The 21555-nt window shown below is 40.0% G+C and overlaps 1 protein-coding gene and 1 pseudogene across 2 annotated transcripts; both read left to right on the top strand.

Annotated features, from left to right (window-relative positions):
* The first annotated feature begins 12230 nt into the window (after window positions 1–12230).
* LOC114307926 (Tetratricopeptide repeat (TPR)-like superfamily protein) lies at window positions 12231–21359 on the top strand. The gene is made up of 4 exons (XM_028253381.2): window positions 12231–12888; window positions 19218–20096; window positions 20741–20860; window positions 21007–21359. The coding sequence occupies exons 1-2, from the start codon at window positions 12427–12429 to the stop codon at window positions 20007–20009; spliced, it is 1254 nt and encodes a 417-aa protein (XP_028109182.2). The 5' UTR covers window positions 12231–12426; the 3' UTR covers window positions 20010–20096; window positions 20741–20860; window positions 21007–21359.
* On the top strand, window positions 16045–16832 carry LOC145820560 (peptidyl-prolyl cis-trans isomerase CYP20-1 pseudogene; annotated as a pseudogene). Its single transcript, XR_014362366.1, has one exon. The product of XR_014362366.1 is annotated as a peptidyl-prolyl cis-trans isomerase CYP20-1 pseudogene (transcript).
* Window positions 21360–21555: the final 196 nt, after the last annotated feature.

Raw genomic sequence — 21555 nt, 5'->3', positions numbered from 1 at the left:
AAACATGGCATATGGAATGCTACAGCTAACATGTATTCAATTTGGAATTGAAATACAATGCAGTTAGTATGATGCGCCGAGCCCGATGCATGCAAAACAGATGAATGAATGCAAACATACTATCATACTGTATGCTAATTAAAATATGCCCTAATCTAACCATCATAAGCAGGTAAATAAAAGGGAAGAAAGACGTGGGGTTGGAAGACATACATCACACTGACGCACACTTATTACAGTTATGCCCTCGCGCAGAGGGTCCAAATAAATATACAGTCCCGAATAAAAGAATATTACAGTCCAAATAATATACAAATTCCTAATTAATTAACAAATTAACTAAGAAAATAAATAAAACCGGCATGCAAGCCAGGGGCTGCCTTGCTTCTGATGGATGATGCATGTCCGGGTTGTCTTGCGCGAAAATCCACCGGGATGCCCCAATTAGCCTCTGTTTAGCAGTTATTCTTGGAAAGCGTGCCAGACTCCGAAAAGTTGCTGATTCTTCATTTTGCTGCAACAGAGAGCAGGAAAGGGGCATAGCAATGTATTTTCACAGATATATGCATGCCTCGATCCTCGTGCCACCATCACGCATATCGATGCATGATGGCAGAGGAGTCGAAATGTGCAACTCAATATAGAATGAATGCATGTATAAACACAACAAGAACCTAGCTCCATCATGGATGATCCGAAGTGTCGGTGACTGGGGAATTGAGATACGTTCCGTCACTCGGAGTACGGAACATACCTCGTTTCCCGTGCCCGGGCTAACTCCTATCCCGAATACGATGCAATATGCATGACATGCATGAATGCAACTAAGATACAGCCTAGCATGCACAATGCTATGAAAATGAGATGCCTCAAAATGCGTGCACACGGGCACACAAACCGAGGAAATGCATGAATGCGATCTAAGATACAACCTACTATGCACAATGCTATGAAAAAAAGATGCCTCGAAATGCGTGCACACGGGCTCGCAAACCGAGAAAATGACATACCCAATGCAAATGACATGGAAATATGATATGGGCTTACACTAACATGAGAGAGCCTCAGCCACGCTCACATAAGAGGCCGATAGATGAAAATGAAGTGTCTCGAAATGCGTGCACACGGGCACGCAAATCGAGGCAATGGCATATGCAATGCAATAAGGCTAAAATGACATATAGAATGCAACATGGACTTATACTAACATGAGAGAGCCTCAGCCACACTCACATAAGAAGCCGGTGGATGAAAATGAAGTGCCTCGAAATGCGTGCACACAGGCACGCAAACCGAGGCAATGGCATATGCAATGCAATAGCATGGAAATGGCATATAGAATGCAACATGGACTTATACTAACATGAGAGAGCCTCAGCCACACTCACATAAGAGGCCGATGGATGAAAATGAAGTGCCTCGAAATGCGTGCACACAGGCACGCAAACCGAGGCAATGGCATATGCAATGCAATGGCATGGAAATGGCATACAAGCATGCTAATGGATTTTCAGCAATGAAATGTGGGGGAAAACAGTCCCGAAATGAGGCGAAAACACACCCGATGTACAGAATAGTCCCGAAACACGAATTTTGGCACCCGAAATGGCCTATAGCTATACCAAACATGCAAAATTGGTACATGAAATGTAAAGGCAGAAGCAAGGCAGCCCCAAAATTATCATTTTACCAGTACAAAACATGGCCAAATAGCAAACCGAGATAGGGCAAAACTAGCATGCAAGAAATGGCCCTAAACATGAGATTAAAAAGAAACTCATAGCTGATGTCCTCAAACAGGTTAGGGCCCTTCAACAAAGTTGAATAGGGACCCAAAATATGGTGTTTTACAGTTTATGGCAGCCCCAAAAACAGCATACAAATATGCTAGAAATGCAATGCAAAAATGAGGCTCAAAAGTGGCTATAACATGAGGTATACAAAAAATTCACCAAACAAGAAAATACCCTTAATAAAACATGTTCAGGAGGTCAAAATAAAGCCACTTTTAGTTCGGACCAAGGTCCAAAAACAGCAACATCAGGGGCTGCCAAGGCATACAAAAATGGGACCAAAAAGAGGATATAAAGGGAAGTGCAACATGGAAGTCTCAAACAGTGTTGATACCTTCTTCAATGTTGAAGAGGGGCTCAAAATAAGCCTACTTACAGTTCATGAGAAACTCCAAAATAGATCACACATAGGCTAGAAAAAGCATGCAAAATATTGACATACAAAGAGGGTATTGAAGCAAGTGCAAGATGGAGGGCTCAAACAGGATTGAGCCCTTAATGAGACATGAAAATGAGCTCAAAAAAATGACCTTTTCAGTTTTGGTCGGAGCTCAAATATTCAAGAAAGAGAGGCTAAGAAATGTTGCAAAAATGAGCTCAAAAAAGAGGGAAATGGACTCACCCTTGAAGATCAATACTTTTGTTGCTTCTTGGACCAAATTTGTTGCCTCTTAGCTGCTGGAATTCCTCTCCTTGCTGCTGAGATGGAGTGGTGGTGGTAGAGCTTGGTGGTGATGAAGAAAACAAGGTGTAGGACTTGGAGTTTTCAAGCAAAATGAGAGGGATGGAGGGAGAATTATGTGTCTAGCCTTGAAGATCAAATTTTCTAACCCCTAAATGTGATGCCACCAGCTGGTTATATGGACAAGAAGAGAGGAGTAAAGGAGGGGGAAAAGGTGGGGGAAAATAGGCAAGTTTTCCCCCACAAAATATCCCCCGGATTGGGATATTTTCTGGGGGAAACAGCTACACAGCTGTAAAGTTGATGTTGCAAGGAACATGCCCGGCCCCTTATTTTTGTTGCAGGTGGCCAGCCGGCCACCTCCCCTAGCCGGCCGGCTAGGGGTCAAAAGGGTCAAGTTGAAATAGTGGCCGGCCACCACAAAAAGGTGGCCTCCCAGGTCTCCTCTTCACAACCCTGTGGTTCGAATTTGGAAATTCTAAAACAGGAGGGAGAACAAGCCATTTTGAGGAGGGGTTCAAAAGGTTCAAATGGAATTAATGGCCGGCCATAAACTTTTAGGGTCCTCCCATGTGTGTACATCACAAATATGTGGTTGAAAGTTCAAGAATGTGGCCCCAAGGTGTTCAACATTGGCTCGGAAGGAGGGGTTCAAAAGGGTCAAGCAACATTAGTGGCCGCCCATGAACTTTTAGGGTCCTCCCATGTGTGTACATCACAAATATGTGGTTGAAAGTTCAAGAATGTGGCCCCAAGGTGTTCAACATTAGCCCGGAAGTGTGAAAAACGGGCATCGGAGGGCGTCGGAGGATATATAACTGGTTGCTGCAACAATTACTGGCCTCCCACCCTTCTACGGCCTTCCCAGTGATAAAACAGAGGGACCTTCCAAAAATGAACGAAAACCGTTGCAAAACGAATGTTCGGGGGCCAAAACGCGCAGTTCGGGGTCCCGAAAATGGGCTGTTAAGCACCGAAAGTGGCATTCGGCCACGAAGTGGGTTTCTCAGACCCCAGTGTCCCTCAAAAGGGAGTAAATAAGATGTATGCCAAAATTTAGAGCAAACGGAGATGGTTAAGCGATCCCGAACCGAGGCACACGGCCAACGGTCCCGAAAAAAACCGGAAACCGGACTCCGAAATGGGCAAAATGGCGTGCGGCCACAAAATGTAGCCCACGGCCACTGAGAGATGGTCTACGGGACCTCTCCCTCCCCTCGGGAAAAGAAACAGAGAAAACTGAGTCTGGTTCGCAAACCGAGACAAGGCATAGAAGAGGGTTCGGAAATCCGGAGGCGGGGCTCGCAGCCAAGACTCTGAAACTTCTGAACGAGCACATTATGCCAGATCACCAAGTGCTCAACTGGTGACGTCTGAGTCTCAAGGTCGGTCAAAAATGGGGTGTCTACAGTTAGCGAGATTTGTCCGAAAATGGAAAAAAAAATTAGTTACTGCGTACGAAGATAGCAGGTCATGGATAGTTAGTCAGTCGAATGACAATGTGTTCGAGGTTCGTTCCTATTCATCAGTTTTAGTCGACATTGGCATCCGCTCATGTTCTTATTTCCAGTGGCAATTGAATGGGTTCCTATGTTCACATGCGGTTATTGCTTTCTGAAATTGTGGCAAGAACATTTACAATGCCATATAATCGTTTTACCATGTTGACGAGTATAAGGCAGCATATGGGAGGTCTATCCACCAAATTCCCACTGTGGGAAAACCAAATTTCACTGTAGCAGACTATTTCATTACGCCACCTGTGTACAAGCGTCCTCTCGATAGGCCGAAGCAGAAAAGAATTCCATCGAAGGGCGAGGTTGTTCAACGCATTCGGTGTGAACGTCGTGGCAAAATGGGTCATCACAATAGGAAAACATGCAGGGAACCTATGTAGCGTGCAAAATGATCTTCTTTGTCCTATTTTTTTTCTCAAACCCATTACTCAAATAATGGCTGATCACTTTTTTTTAATTTTTCACAACATTGTGGCTTAACAACATTTCACCTTCGTATGCTTCTACATTACTGGATGTTTTTCAAACTTCATATATTTATTTACTAAATTTTGGATCAGTTTGAGGAATACATGGAGTCGGTGGAAACTTTTCCTTAAAATATATTAACATTTGTGCATTTGTTGTAATGTTTTTTTTGGGGAGCATGGTGTGTGGGTCGTTTAACGCCCTTACATCATATTTTTTTGATGGGTAGATTAGAACGTTCGATGTTCAAATTTACACATTAACCATTCGGGATACCTAATCAAGCTTTGTTCGTTACTGATGTTAATCATTTCACAGTCCCTCCCACATCATGTTTGCCAATCCGTTTTATGAATCAAAAAATTGTAACATAACGATTATTATGATTTTGCTACTCGTTTTTCGCAGATTCCAGCATAGTCGCATACTTACTAATTTTTGATATGCTATCATTGCCACAATGCCGTCATCGTACACCAACTTCAGACACTCAAACTTCATGCTAATTTCCAAAAACCAATTACAAACTCTACCATGATTCTCCCATTAATTTAATGAACATCAAACCAAACGACCATTCAGAACCATGGCCAAATTTAATCCAGTAACTCAAACATCATTGACAATACACACACCTACTGCTCAATGCCACAAAAACACATTTGTCAATCTTCAAACTTTAAGTAATTCACCAAAAAAAAAAAAAAAAAACATACGCCAACTAAAACCGTCATCATACATCGTACCAAAAAAAAAAAAAAAAACATACCCAAACTAACACGTCTAAAACATTAACTGTCTACTTCACCTGTCTAGTAAGTGGCTGGAAGACGAACAAATTTCTAAAACCAAACCCTGTGTAAATAAAATGGTGGTCCTGTGGTGATTGGGGACAACTTTAGACACGTGTCAAAGCACGGAGTCCTCTGATTGGGTCATTCAAAAACATCTTCACCATTGTCGCACGTAGTTCATCTGGCGTTTGCCCATCCATTGTTTTCCCAATATCGCCACCCTTAATGTATTGCTAGATAATGTAGCATACAGAAATTGCACAATCTGTCCTGGTATAGGCCAACAAAACAACTATTTTAGACACTATAATGTTTGGGGACCAAATTCATTTGTCATGGACACTAAAACAATAACCCAACAAAATGAGGACAGAATCTAACACCCAATACATCATTTTCGAAATACAAAATTCTCTGCATATGTTTAACAATTGAGGCGCCACAAATTAATATAAAATAACAGCATGCCATAATGCTGCTACCAAAGTAGGATATACTTTTATGAAATATTGCACACACATCAACGAAACATATGATAATTATTCAGAACATATGTACACTTCACACTTATTTTCCACACCACACAAAAGGCGAACAAATTAATTAGTGCACAGTTACCTGATTCGTGCAAACATTCAAAGATATACGCAGCAAATAAAATACAATTCCAATTAACCACAATCACGTAATTCGTGCAAACATAGAATGATAAACGTCGCAACTTACGTATCCGGCTTCTGCTGTGGGGCAGTTAAGGATTGGAACAAGTGAGCCATCAAAATTCGGTGTTTTACTGCTGCCTGGTGCCAATCGTGGCTTAATGACTCTGTTGTAATGGTCTTCTATCCACTGTTTCTACAAAATCAATGTTCACACACGTTATAACATGACACTGCAAATACACTTCAAACACCATGCACAGTTACACAAAATTGAGGTAACCCCAATTATTTCAACTACATTTCGTTAAACAACAAACAAAACCAACAACAATTATTTAAAAGCACATTCAAAGGCAATGACTTACCACTTTCAATGCTTCATTGTAATGCTCATCCCGCATCCCTCGCCTAGGTTTCAAAGAATTATAATGCTTCCACGTTCCGATTCCCAAATTGTTCACCATCAATGTCCAATGTTTGGCGTAATACATCGGATAATGTGTGTATCTATGCCCTCTCGAAGTTTTTGTTTGCGCATTCAGATACTTCGTCTGGGACACTACACTTGGATTTTGTATCACATCCGGTTGTAAATTTCCATACAAAACCCATAAACAATATCAAACCATTTGCCGCGTGAGACATTTTTGTAATGGTAAGTGACTATTTATGTTCAAGTTTTAGCGTTTTATTCATACATACACATACCGCACAAACACTGTTGAATACATATGACGGGTCTACACCTTCGTTTGAACGCACACCACTTTTTTGTAAGTCCATGAGTATGGCTGCATATGCGTCGATGACCTACACAAACACAAAAACATTGTCATTTACGTCGTACATAAGCATTCACATTACATGTAAATGACAAACAAACATGTTATACACATGCACAGAGCGACACATCTCTACTTACATTTCCTTGAATCGATACCCGCTGTACCAGGTCACGCACATCTGAAAATCGAACTTGTATACTGTTATCACCCCCGTCCTATATCACAGACCTGCAACCAACTTTAGGGCGTAAGCATTTTTCTTAAATTATAATTTTTATGATACTATATCCAACATATATGCAGTGTACTACTTTAATTGTGGAACTAAACCAGCTGAACCATCAACGATTGTACAGCCAGTTTTTTATTTTACAAAGGAAGTTTGAAAATTTGGTGTGATACGCAATTTTTGAAGTTGAAACATTGACATTGTTTGCGTTACATTACACATTCAGTGATTACTACCAAAATTAGGACCTAATCATTTTCTTCAAATAATAATTTTCTACGCTACTACATCCAATATATGTGCATGTACTACTATAACTGTGGACCTAAACCAGCTGAACCATCAACGAAGGCATAGTCAGTTTTTTAATTTACGAGGAAGTTTTAAACATTTGGGGTGCTACGCCATTTTTGAAGTAGAAACATTAACACTACTTGTATTACATTACACATCAGATGATTACTACCAAATTTTTTGACTATCTACACGTTCGGACCTTCACCGTTTAAGTTACTCACACTAACGATCATATATAGCCAAAGATACTTATGCAGTCGAATATTCAACAGTTAATGCTTACCCATCACCGTCTAAGCTATAAATTGTGTCCAGCAGCTTTGTTTCGTCATATGCGAGCATGTTCCACACATGATGTTTCCGAGACATTTCAAACCCATGCTACGTTTTCTGCTCAGCTCCTACATCATCAATTACGTATATCACTTCTGGCCCCACTTCCCTCATGTTGCCTCTCTTTTAATTTTGCTTTCTACGACAAACAAACTCCAGATATTCATAGTCGCTTAATCTAAATTCACGCCGTTCCTTGTCCTTTACTTTTCTGACCAATGATGACACCTTTGTGTCGGGACTACTCACTCCAACCTTAACCACTCCGTCTGCACCGCCAACATCAGATCTAACGACGTCATCCACTGTCCGATTAACATTGCCATTTCGTCCACTCCGTCTGCACCGCCAACATCAGATCTAACGACGTCATCCACCGTCCGATTAACACATGATGTGTCCAAGACATTTCAAACCCATGCTACGTTTTCTGCTCAGCTCCTACATCATCAATTACATATATCACTTCTGGCCCCACTTCCCTCATATTGCCTCTCTTTTAATTTTGCTTGCTACGACAAACAAACTCCGGATATTCATAGTCGCTTAATCTAAATTCATGTCGTTCCTTGTCCTTTACTTTTCTGACCAACGATGACACCTTTGTGTCGGGACTACTCACTCCAACCTTAACCACTTCGTCTACACCGCCAACATCAGATCTAATGACGTTATCCACTGTCCGATTAACATTGCCATTTTCAACGCAAGTACGTACCACCATATGCTTACATTTACCACACTCGACAGGGTCATCAACTAGATTTGTTACCCAATCTATTTTGGCCACGTACTTGTCTGACCTTTTTAAAGGTGGGATACTTTTTTTCCCGTTGGATACGGCACGCTGCACACTGTCACAACTCGGTACAGACCCTAACCCATTACTTCGGCTGGGATAATTTTCGGGTGGTGTCCGATGTTAGTAATTATCATTTGGTACTTATTAGGTCACTACATGTACCTCGCAATCGTCAACTTTGTCCTCCAATGCCATTATTTTGTCCTCTATTTCCCTAACTAGCGCGTTCAGCCGTTCAATCTTGACATCTTTTGCCACAAGTACATTGTTGAATCCAATAAATATGCTACTGGCTTTTGCACCGAACATTCTCTCTGTGGTTGCAATCTTACTGTCTAACTCACATACACGTGCATTTTTCTTTCGGACTTCACACTCCAGCTCAATAATTCACCTTGTTATTTTTTTTAACTGTTCACTTATATTGGTTGTACCGGTAACAACGTTGCAGCCAGGTTGTGTGCTTACCAAGTCTAGCAGGTCAAGGAACAAATTCAGGTATGCCTCTCCTGCTCTCGAAACCTTTCTATCCACTTTCTGTCTACCACGTGTTTGCCTCGTAGTAATGTCTTTTCTCTTCTTTGCTGACGTCAATTTGACCTCGCCCCCTGTGTGGCACATCTGACTGCCAATAGTCTAGACTACGTTCTACAATGTTAACTGCCTCACTATCCACATTACTAACACCCCAGCCCAGCTACTAACCCACTCCACCTCCAACACATTTTCAACATGTATATGCGTATCAGCTAATACATTCACAAAATAACGTTCAAAAACAGTCCTATCAAGTTTTACAGTATTAACCTGCATTTACAAAAAAAAAAAAAAAACAAAAAACAAATTAACAACTTCAAGTTACACATCAACCAAACATGGAAACAAAACTCAGCAAAAAATCATAATGAATACCTTTATGGATCTCTCCGCTGATAGGTCTACATGTTTCAGTTTGCCTATGAGCTTCCCAAGGTTCTACCGGCAAAACTATGGTAACACATTTCGCCTGTCCGGGTCCACAATGGTTGTGTGCTCACAAAGGAGGAACTGCAACCATGGGAGCAAGTTAATAATGTTAAGTACGATATCATATTCGTTTTAAAAAAATAGGTATCTGTTGAATGTACACTACAAATCTCTTAAGGTCATAACATACCAGTAATGCAATTACACAGCCGGTAACTTTCTCTGGCCTACTGTGTATCTCGTTCAATGAACTAATCAGTGCGTTACGAATCATTGTTGTCCAATCGTATAACCGTAACGTGTTTAACTTATCGATCACCCGTACGAATGTCCACCCAATAGACTCGTATGTCATTGCGAAAAATAGTTTCGCACAAATGTATAGGCACACTAACTTGGCAACATCTTCTTCATCACATTCCGTTTTTCCACGCATTACCACCAAAAGTAAGTCTTTGATTAGTTTTGAAGAAATTCTGCTGACGTTCAGACATTGCCGTTGGATAAAATCTAAAGGCGCCTTCCCACTATACGCCAAATCTGGTTTGTCCTTTCCACATTAGATACCAAAAAGCAAGCGGATGTCACTGTTACGAAATGGCAGCCCACTCCCCTGATGTGAAACTTCACATCACTTGGATCATATGTCTGAATTATACGACACACGGTTGCATCACACTTCCTGTACGCATGGGGATCCAATTTATGAACTTGGATTGCATCAATCATTAGCCAAAATGGTGTTTTTTGTAGTTATTTTACGTGCCCTTCACCAAACTCAAGCTTCAATATAGTTTTGATAACACCGGCAACGTTTGACCAATATATTAACTTAGATGGGTCCATGACATTTTTTTTAAAAGTCCTTGACGTAGTTTTACATTTCTTGAATGCCAACTGTGCTTGTCTTTTGGTTGCCAAACAAGTCGGCGTCTGTCTTGTTGAATGTGACCGTTGACTTCTACCATTGTCATTGGGTCCCACACTTGGATGTTTTGCACTGCCTGGAACAACAATAACATAACCACATTACCAAACATGATCACAATACCACAAACACAACCACCAATATCGTTATAGTTAATTTGAGCACATATAATAATTACCAACAAACTAACATCTAAAACCGGGAAATTCCACATGTGTTTTTCACAAACAATGGCTCTCACGCTAATAGAACCAACGAGTGATATTATTTGCAACCAAACATTTGACAAATATTGTACAGTTACCATTTCAATTCACATGCAATCAAATACGAAAACACATAACCCAAATGAACGTATAATGGCCATTACATACAACCCATATACACATCACAGTTCCCTAGAAAACAACAAAACACGCAAATTAACCGTTATATCGACCAACTCAATACCTCTACGCCTCACATCAATGTCCCACTAAAAATGAAATACGAAAACACGTAACCCATAAGAACGTTTAATGGCCATTACACTCAACCTATATGCACCTTTTTGTCCCATGTAAAACAATAAAATATGCCAACTAAACGTTCATTTGTCCAACACAAAAACACAAACAACCCGTGCTATATCAACAAAAAAACATCAACAAATAAATTATTCAAACCCATCCCCAACACAGGAAAACACATTCCATATAACTCAAATTATGTACTATACACATAACATTGTGCATACAAACCAATTGTTGGTCAACACAAAAAAATAACAACCATCAACAAAATTTCAATGCCCCAAAAACAGGGGCACCCCCACTTACATTACCAAACCACCAAACAACAAACCAACAACATAATAACATATACACAACAACACCCATGCTTAGATTATACAAAAAAAATACCCAAACCTACATTACCACAAGACAACAACACAATAAAATTCAACATTCAGCGCAATATACAAATATAAACTCCATACCCCAACTGACATCAACACACAGCGACGTTGATTACCAAAACAACATCATCCCAATGTACTGCACAAATACAGACAAGCAATCGCAAAGTCTCAATCCTGCACCACATATTTTCACCTAAACCCTATAGGGTAAAAAAACCCTTTATGACATCAAAAACCCTAACAGCCCATACCTAGCGTCATGGTATCCGACAAAGCCTTCGGCCACGACGATGTATATATGTCATACCAACGTTGGAGCAATAGCCAAAATGGTGCTTACAACCAAACTCACGATCAACCCAACGTATTAGCAAGGAGAGTTCTAATCAACTAGTAAGTTTGGCAACTAGGGTTCGCACAACATACTCAAATGACATTTTCAGTATTAACATCAACATTTCCAATTAAAAAACTCAATCTCGCCAAATACGCGGCAGGAATCACTGAAATATCAGGATCCAATTCGAATCTCTTCCCTCTGCAACGTTAAGAATTCTATCACATACAACACTACAGCTTCTCGTTGGGCTTTTCGGTAAATTGCACATTAACACCAACCCAGATTTACCCCCGATTGTTGAACCCCACGCGTCCCAAAAAACGGGTATTATTGTCTTTACACATGAAATATGACTTATCAGTCCTTGAAAAAACTGTCAGGACTTACTGATTTAACATTCCCAAATTAGGAATTTAATGGTTCTTTGCCCTATCTAATTAAGCAAAAAAAAAAAATTCCAACCACACTAATTTATTTCCTAAAAAAAAAAAAAACTACTAAGGCCTTGTTTGGGGACTAGCTAGTTTAGTCAAAAAGTCAAAAAATTAGTAAAAAAGTCAAAAAGCCAACAACTCATACTAAAAAGTCAAAGATTCTCTTTTCTTTTTACTTTTTGTACATTTTTTTGTAAAAAAATTAAAAAATTATTTTAAATATATTAATTTTTTTTAATTTATATTTTAATTAAATAGTAAAAAAATTACTAAATTAACCTGTTTCGAAACGAGGCTAAAAAACCAAATTGCCAAACGGCCACTTGAGCCTGCCTCTTGTGTATGCTTCTGGCTCCGGAAGAACAAAAACCCTCCGTTTTATCTCTCTCTCTTTATGCTAACTGGGTCTTCAGTATTCACTGCCTGAAGCTCTTCAAATCCGCATTCATCTACTCTCTCTATGCTCAAATGATTTCTTGAAAGTTTAATCCGATAATGGGTTTCTTTGCTTGCAATATGCTCTCTCATTCCAACTCAATTCCTACACCTACCTTCGAAATCACAACACATCACTACCCTTTTCACCAAACCTCATTCTTTCGAAAACCCACAAATCTCAGCGTCTCTAACTTCCGTTTTAGACCTCTATTAGTTGCCACAAACGTAGAAAATACAGAGAAAGTTGAAATTGGGGAAGAAGAGAAAAATTCCAAGTTTAGGTGGGTTGAGATTGGCCCTCACATTACAGAAACTCAGAAACAGGCCATATCTAAACTACCCCCAAAGATGACTAAACGATGTAAAGCTCTCATGAAGCAGATTATTTGTTTCTCTCCTGGAAAGACCATTCTGTCTCAGTTGTTGGCTGCGTGGGTGAGGATTATGAGGCCCAATAGAGCTGATTGGCTTACGGTTCTCAAAGAATTGAGTTGTTTGGATCACCCAATGTTGTTTGAGGTATTAATAATATCCTTTTATTTTTATTTTTTTTAAGCTTTAAATTCACTGTTGATTTGTTTTTGGCTTTTAGTAGTTCGTATCAAGATTCGAGAAGATTAATATCAGCAATTTTATTTGTGCCAAAGATTGTTGATTGTCTGCAATTTCAGATTGTCTTTAACTTGTCTGTCATTCTATTTTCTGGATTCTTCCTCATTGTTCCATTTCACACTGACCTCTCCCTCTCTCTCTATATGTATATACATATCCCTCTTTAACCGTGTGTTTGGTTGGAGATTTGGGGAGGTATTTAGAAAGTATGGGGAAAAGGCGTGTGAAATTAGGTAAAATGTAGGGATATTTTAGTCACATTTCATTACTTTTTCCCTTTCTCTTTTTAAATCCCTTCCCAAATCCCTAACCAAATACAGCCTAAAGAAACTAAGGCAGTGTTTTGTTCACTGAATGAAGCTGGAGTGAAATGGTCATTCCCACTGAATACCCATTCCCATGCTTGGTTGGTTGAAAAGGAGAGGAGCGTGCATCAATGGAATCACCATCCACCAATTTAGGACAATGGTCATTCGATTAGGAGATCAAGGAATACCCATTCCATTCCTGTTAAAAATCATTTCAGGAACCAAACACTAAGAGCTCGGAGACATAACTTTTTTGCTTGATGGGTAGGGTGGGGGTAGTAAGCAGCAGCTGTAGAGATATTTGTACTGCAGAATATAAAATAACAGTAATATATCTTTCTTTCTATAATAGTATTCAAATTGGATGTTTCGACATAAATGGTAATATGTGGTTGTTGAAAACTCATGGGGTTCCTGTGTAATTGTGAATGGCTAGTGTTGCTGCTTAGTTAGTAGCATGCCTGAATGGTGAAATACTACTTGACACCTAGTGGTTGAGATAGCTTAATAAGCTTCATTGACATTATTATTTTTCTTCTTCCACAACTGCTCTGCCAATCTTCCTAATTGTAGCTCTCATGTTGTGCATATTGTTCATCGTTGTTTATCGAAAACATTTAATTTTAGATGATCCCAAATTTACTTTTAATCTCACATTTTTTTACTCAGACAGGCTTATGACTTCTAGCGATTGGTGCTCCATTTTTATCATAAGTGATTGCTATAACCCACATAACATAGTTTGAAGCTTTATTGTGGTGGCTGAACTATTATATATACACTCTAATAGTCTCCGTAGAGGAAGGGCTCTCTATGCAAATGGAAATGAGAGAACATGATGTACTCCCCTTTCACAGACCTTGTTCACCCTTACTAGTTTCCATTCTCATTGAAACATTTTTGATTTCAAAGGCAAACTCTAAGGATTCATTTACCGTTGACCGTTTTGTTCTTTTACGACTTGACCTCTTTAAGAATCCATCCTTTTTTTACAACGCTATCCTGACCATTGCTGGGTACAGCGAAAACACCTTCTGAGAGTACATCTACCCAGGTAAAGAACCTATACTTAGGGTAGCAGTGGCAATAAGTTGATTGGTGTGGTTGTGGGTTTGGTAATTGTTGCTGTTTGTGCAGTATTCACTATTGGGGTTGGAGCATTCTATATTTACAGGGCTAGACAAAAATATTCTGGTAGGGTTCATACTCCAAATGCAATGGTGATTCATCCTCACCTTTCAGGTTTGGACCATGATGCTGTTAAGAAACTGCTGCTGGTTCCGGTGTTAATGGTGGGGCAAAGAGTGAGACATACAGTCATGGCGGTAATGCTGTAGTGGACCTAGTGCTATTCTTGTTGTCGAAGCCGGAAGCATGGTAATCTCCATTCCAGTTTTGAAGGATGTCACTAACAATTTTAGGGAAGAAAAAACATAGGTAAGAGATGTATTTGGAACTGTTCAAGTATGAGACCTCTGTTCTTACCAAGGTTCGACATAGGCATTTGGTTGCTCTTCTGTTTATTTTTTTGGTTCGGTCCTTTTATTTTCTCCCCAAAATACTGTTGCTTCCATCATTAATTTTGGATGGTGTTGACTTAGGAACCTTTTAAACACACATTTTAACCATTGGGTATTAAATTGACACAATTGGAAGATTGAAGACCAAAATGCCCCTAAGCGCATCTTTGGGGGTTTATTGAAGACCGAAGGGCCACTACACAGTTTGGGAGCCGTTAGTATAATTAATCATTTTTAATGCTATGTAAAATACTTTCAACATGGCAAACCACTGAACAACTCATTGAGGCCAAACTTTTGAATCGATCAATCTGAGATTCCCTCAACATGCTCTTACCAAGTAACACTTGGCCCAGTCCATATTAGCTGCACCTGTGCAAGGAGGTCCAGATTCATTCAATCCACTGAAGAACTTGTAATTGCTAAGATGAAATTGGTTCCATGACTGTAAAGCGTCAAAGCTGATTCACTCAGTTGATTACCCAAGCATGGATAGCCTGTGATTGATAGAAGGAGTATATGCAAGTAGACTGCTTACGCCTTTGACTTTCCTTTCAATTAGAGGATACAATTAGAAACAATGTTTCAATTATCAGTTAGCTACTATGTTCTCCTCAGACCATCTTCCAGTTTGGTGTACCTTGAATTGGTCTTAAGCAATGGCTTTCTTGCTAATGATTATAAATAGGTCCTACTTGTCTTTTGAAGTATTATGATGGTCCGATTTAAGGACTACTTGTGCTTTTGCATGAACTTTGTTGGATGGAAATTTGAAGTTGCCATTCTTCTGTTTTACATGCTCAGTTCTTTCAACTTCATTGAGCACATGCATATTGCATCTTCAGCAATCTATGAACTCTGCTTAATAATTGAGAGTTATTAGGAAGATTGGTTTTGTTTTGGAGTAAAAGTTAAGGTGCTAGTGATATCCTGCGAATTATGCATGAGCATATGTAATTTTGACTTATATACCTTTAGCAACAATATTTGTCTCTGGGCAAAAAAATTGAGGAAGATAGTGCAAAATGACCTACAAGAGCATCATTCTTTTACAAAAACAATTGTCAATACAGTGTTCTAAGAGGGGTGATTGGGTACTGTTAGAATTTACCTACACCTACCACCACCTACTACCACACCTACCACACCTACTACACCTACTACCAATTTACCCTCACCTACTCCTCACCTACTACCCAAACCCTCTCCTATATAATGAGCTACTCTGATTTGTAATAGAACACAACAATATATATCAATCAATAATACAGTATTTTCTACATGGTATCAGAGCAGGTTTAGAACCTGATATTTTCGCTTCCCCGGCAGGCGGCAACCTCACCTTAGCTGCCCGCCGGACCTCAACCTAGTCCGCTAAGATTTTTCTTACACATACCTTGATCACTCTGCATGTGCTTCCTCCCCAGCTGCTGTCCAAGCACAAAATCTCTTCAATTCCTCTTCTTCGTATCAAAAGCTGCGAGGCGAAACCAAAAGGGTGTGTCGAAAACCAGAGACAATGGCCAGAAGAACTCGATCGTTCTCACTCGCACTGGTGTGGACGCTAGTCCTCTTCGCAACCCTAGCTCTCACTCAGGCGAAGAAATCGAAGGAGGATTTAAAGGAAGTGACTCACAAAGTTTACTTTGATGTTGAGATTGCCGGAAAACCTGCTGGTCGTATTGTCATGGGTCTCTTTGGGAAGGCAGTTCCTAAAACAGCAGAGAATTTCCGAGCACTGTGCACAGGGGAGAAAGGTGTTGGAAAGAGTGGGAAACCTCTTCACTACAAGGGGAGCAAATTCCATAGAATTATTCCCAGCTTTATGCTCCAGGACGGTGATTTTACACTTGGTGATGGACGAGGTGGAGAATCAATTTATGGAGAGAAGTTTGCTGATGAGAATTTCAAGCTGAAGCACACTGGCCCAGGGTTTCTTTCAATGGCAAATGCTGGCCCAGACACAAATGGCAGCAGCAACTAATGCTGTGTTCTTTGAAAGGATAAAACAATTGCTTACTGTTTGTTTGTCCAGGTTCCATTTGAAGTTTGGGGAAAGCAATATTTTCTTATTCTTGTCTCTCTCTCTCCGCAAAACCCACCATTTGTTTTTTAACCCACTTCCTCTCTCCACTCAAGGACATGCACATCTTTGTCCACTTTTCAACCCTTTCCTTCCTCTTTTTGCACCCCACTCACAGATTCCCACACCATCACTAGTTTTTCAAATCATTATTTTATGTTTTATTTTTTCTTTTTGATCATTACACCATTGCCCCAACATCCTCCACTCACAAATATTCTCCCTTTTTTCTTTCTCTATCGTTTATTCTTATTATTATTATGAACCACCTCAGAACCCATGTGCATCCCTTTTATGACACTTTCCTTATTTTATTATTTTATTTTATTTTATCTTAAAAAAAAAAAAAAAAAAAAAAAATCTTCATCTCTCCTCCGTTTGATTTCCAACTCCATTATTTTTATTTTTATTTATATTTATTTTCTCCAAACCACTTTCCTTATTTCCTCCATCTTTCATTTTTTGATTTCAAATATATTTTTATTATTTTTTCTTTATTTTTTCTTTCACATTCTTTTTAATCTTTTTCCAATTCCCTTCATACCATATAGCTTTGCACACCAAATCATATTTTATTCATCTCAGGGATCAACCCCGATCACAATTTTACACACACAAAAAAAAAAAAAAAAAAAAAACAAACAAACAAACCAAAACAACAAAACCACATCCACAGGCGGGATTTTTCTTCTCTACTCTGCCGCCGGTCTTTTCTTCTTGCCTCCGTCCTGGGCGGCCCTTGACGGTGTTGCCTCCGTGTTTCCCACTCCACTGGGCACGATCACTCCACCCTGCTCCTCCACTACAACATATGGTGGACCTCCAAATCGGAACATCACGGTGGCCTTCCGCTTCAGCTCCTTGTTTTCTGCCCTTAGCACGCTAATCTCTGCTCGCGCATCCTTATACATGCGTTGAAGCAGAGCCAGCTGGGAGTTTAACTGCTGCACCTCATTTGCCCTACTCTGCAGCCGGTGCGACAAGTTTGTGACCGCCGTCATGCTTTCCACACATGCCTTCAAAGTATACTGATTGGCCTCCACATCTGACTGCACTGCCATTCTTTGCTCCACCGACCGCATCGGAAAGTTCAACGGAGCAAACTCCGGGGCGCTTGGTTGAGTTTCCAGTGCCACCGCACCAGTTCTCTCTCTCGTTGACTCGTTGAGGTCGGGAAAGAGGGTGAGCAGCCCGCGGGAAGACGATGAAGCCATTTTCTAGGCACCAGAGTGTTACACAGTATCTCTCTCAGAATTCTCTCTCAGAAAACAGAGTGTTACAGAATCTCTCTCAGAAATCTCTCTCAGAATATGTCTTGCAGTTTTTTTTGCCTCAGCCTCAGCCTCTGTCTTATAGCCGAGGCAGCCACGCGCATCGCGCGCCTCTTACCACCAGCCGACAAACGGGCACGCAAGCCAAGGCGCCCACGTGCCTCGCCATCATGTCCGGCACACCTTTTGATGAATTGGGCACGCCTTTTGATGGCACGCCTTTTTAAAAAAAAAAAAAAATTTGAGCGCACCTTTTGAGGATGCGATTTTTTAAGGGGTCCGACAAGACTCTGTAAACTGTCCCGACATTGATTCCGGTTAGCTCCTTTATGGGTCCGACAAGACTCTGTAAACTGTCCCGACATTGATTCCGGTTAGTTTCTATAAGGGTCCAGCAAGACTCCATAAACTGTCTTCTACATCGGTCTGACATCGCCATCCAGTGTCCTCTACACCGTTATGACACCCCCATACAGTGTCCTCTACAACGTTATGACACCACCATACAGTGTCCTCTACAACGTTATGACACCACCATTCAGTGTCTTCACCAATGGTCTGACACGACCATACAGTGTCTCCTATCCTTTTTTTATTTTTATGTATTTTCTTGTTTTGTTCCTCTCTTCAAACTCAAGTTGGTTAGTTTCTATCCTCCTTGAGTTTGCGGGGGGCTGTTAGAATTTACCTACACCTACCACCACCTACTACCACACCTACCACACCTACTACACCTACCACCAATTTACCCTCACCTACTCCTCACCTACTACCCAAACCCTCTCCTATATAATGAGCTACTCTGATTTGTAATAGAACACAACAATATATATCAATCAATAATACAGTATTTTCTACAGGTACATATGCAACCTATGGCTTTTTTGCTTGAATTGGCTGCCCTTGGACTTAAACCTGTATTGTCAAACTTTACTGTTGACCTTTTATAGTTGTATGAAGCAATGACCCCTACATAGAACATTTCTTTCAGTAGTGTCTTTTGATTAATTTTGGCATTGTTTCCAAGTTTCATTGCTCATTGCTTTTCTCTTAGGTATCAGAACTTGCACTCCTAGAAGAATCATTTGAAGCCAATGTTCGTGACTATACCAAGATAATTCATGGCTATGCAAAGCAAAACAGACTGCAAGATGCTGAAAAGATCCTATTGGCCATGAAGAGAAGAGGCTTCCTGTGCGATCAAGTGACTCTGACCGCTTTAATTCACATGTATAGCAAGGCAGGAAATCTTAAACAGGCAGAAAATAAATTTGAGGAGATGAAGCTACTTGGTGTGCCACTCGATAAGAGATCATACGGGGCAATGATCATGACTTACATTAGAGCTGGGATGCTTGATCAGGGAGAGAGTTTACTTAGAGAAATGGAAGACCAAGATACATATGCCGGAAGAGAAGTTTACAAAGCCTTGTTGAGAGCATATTCCATGATTGGTGATAGTGAAGGAGCTCAAAGGGTGTTCAATGCAATTCAATTTGCGGGCATCATTCCCGATGCCAAGCTGTGCGGTCTCCTCATAAATGCATATGTAGTGGCGGGTCATAGTCACAAGGCTTGTATCGTGTTTGAAAATTTGAGACGAGCTGGTCTTCAACCCAATGATAAATGTGTGGCTCTGATTTTGGCTGCTTGTGAAAAGGACAACAAGCTTAACAAGGCACTGGGTTTTCTCATAGATTTGGAGAGAGATGGTATCATGGTTGGAAAAGAAGCTTCAGAAGTACTAGTTGGGTGGTTTCGAAGGTTGGGGGTAGTGGAAGAAGTCAATCTTGTGTTGAAAGAATATGCCTTGAAGCAAGTCAACTGCAAAGGACGTGCTTTTTAATTCAGCTTCAAGCTTTCTTTGCTTGGTGTCTGCTTGGGAAACATGCTCAATCGCCCTCCATAACTTCCCTTTGTTGGAGCATTATAGGTGCGTAATTCTGTCTCTCTCCCTCTCCAATTACATGGTTGGCAGTGGCGGACTATGGGCCTGTTTGGTGCAGCTTCTAGTAAGCTGAAAGCTGATAATTATAGAGCAGAAGTTAAAAACATGTCTCCCCATGCTTCCTAATAATTAGTTCTTCTCAACTTATTTAAGTTATTTCTATCTCTTAGGATGTAAGTAGAATCTGGATCAAACACAAATTTCTAAGATAAAAAGCTATAAACCGCTCCATAAGTTGTACCAAACAGCTCCATAGGGTGTGGGTAAGTGTCTAATTCATCTAATTCTAGTGGCAATGACACCATGACACGTCTACATTTCATATTTCTAAAGAACTTTCATTTTGTAAGGGCAAAATTTTGTTTACAAATTAAGATTTAACATTTTATGTATAAAATGACATCCTATGCATAGTTATATTATGAACTCGACTACGTATACATACTTGTTGGGTGCATTTTTTGCTAAGCATATAAGACACATTTCCCATACACCCTTATCCACGTGTCAAGTGTCTAATACGAGTACTTTACAAATTTAGAAAAGTCTATATAAAATAGGTGGTGGAGAGTAATATCAAACACATTGATCGTTTTGCTTATCTGATTGCATTTTGCTCTTTGGTTCAGGTCTCTTGGTTAATCTCATTTTTGATACCTCCCATGTCTTGAGTGGAGTGTTAAGTGTTGCTTGCAACTATGAAACTTTCTGAAATGTGGCTTGACCTGCATGTACTTCACTAAATTGAGGTATGCCTTTATATTGTTACCTGTAGCTCTTAAGTTGTTGCGTGTCCTGATCTGTTGATTCTGTGGCAAAAGCCATTGAGAAATTTTCTGCGTCCACTACTAGAAAATAGTTCATCTTGTAAGTAGTGTCTTTTGTGGTGTTTCAGGGATGCAAGCTGCTACCAGCATATTGAAAACCGGCAAAACAGGCAAAAGAACAATGATGAGCTATGGTAAATTAAACTTGTTTTCCTGCTTCCTGGGTAATGCCGCCTTCTTAGACATTTCTTTAGAGTATTTTTCTCCTTCCAATAGATAGTTATGCAGATATTGTATCCATGAGTTTAACGGGCTTTAGGAAATCTCTCTCTCTCTCTCTCTCTCTCTCTCTTGTAGCTAAGTTGTACTAACTTACATTGAACTGACCAATCCAAGTCCTTGCTTAATTGTTTCTGGATATGTGCTTGTGTTCAATCTGATATTATACCAGAATAAAAAAACCAATAATTGGTTTGTTCCATTTCTTCAACGAGTCTTGAGCCTTCATAGTCTGTGGACTAGTGGTAGCATGATCAAAAAGTCCAAGAAGATTTGGAACCTCTGCTTGTAATGCAGTTTGTACCTACCTCAGTATCAAGTCCCCGAGCCAGATTATTAACACCCATATTCTATTTTGTGCACTTTTATGAGTATTTTGTGTATGTTTCTTGAATACA

Source organism: Camellia sinensis, chromosome 2 (assembly GCF_055761805.1).
Source record: "Camellia sinensis isolate YWXY chromosome 2, ASM5576180v1, whole genome shotgun sequence".
In the NCBI taxonomy this organism is placed as follows: Eukaryota; Viridiplantae; Streptophyta; class Magnoliopsida; order Ericales; family Theaceae; genus Camellia; species Camellia sinensis.
Note: the sequence above shows the minus strand (reverse complement) of the source record. Positions and strands in the feature narration are given on the sequence as shown.

What these genes read in the sequence shown, in the direction of transcription:
- LOC114307926 (XM_028253381.2), top strand. Translation starts at nt 12,427, where the DNA reads ATGGGTTTCTTTGCTTGCAATATGCTCTCTCATTCCAACTCAATTCCT. An exon ending in ATCACCCAATGTTGTTTGAG is followed by an intron (nt 12,889 to 19,217) that starts GTATTAATAATA and finishes CTTTTCTCTTAG; the next exon opens with GTATCAGAACTTGCACTCCT.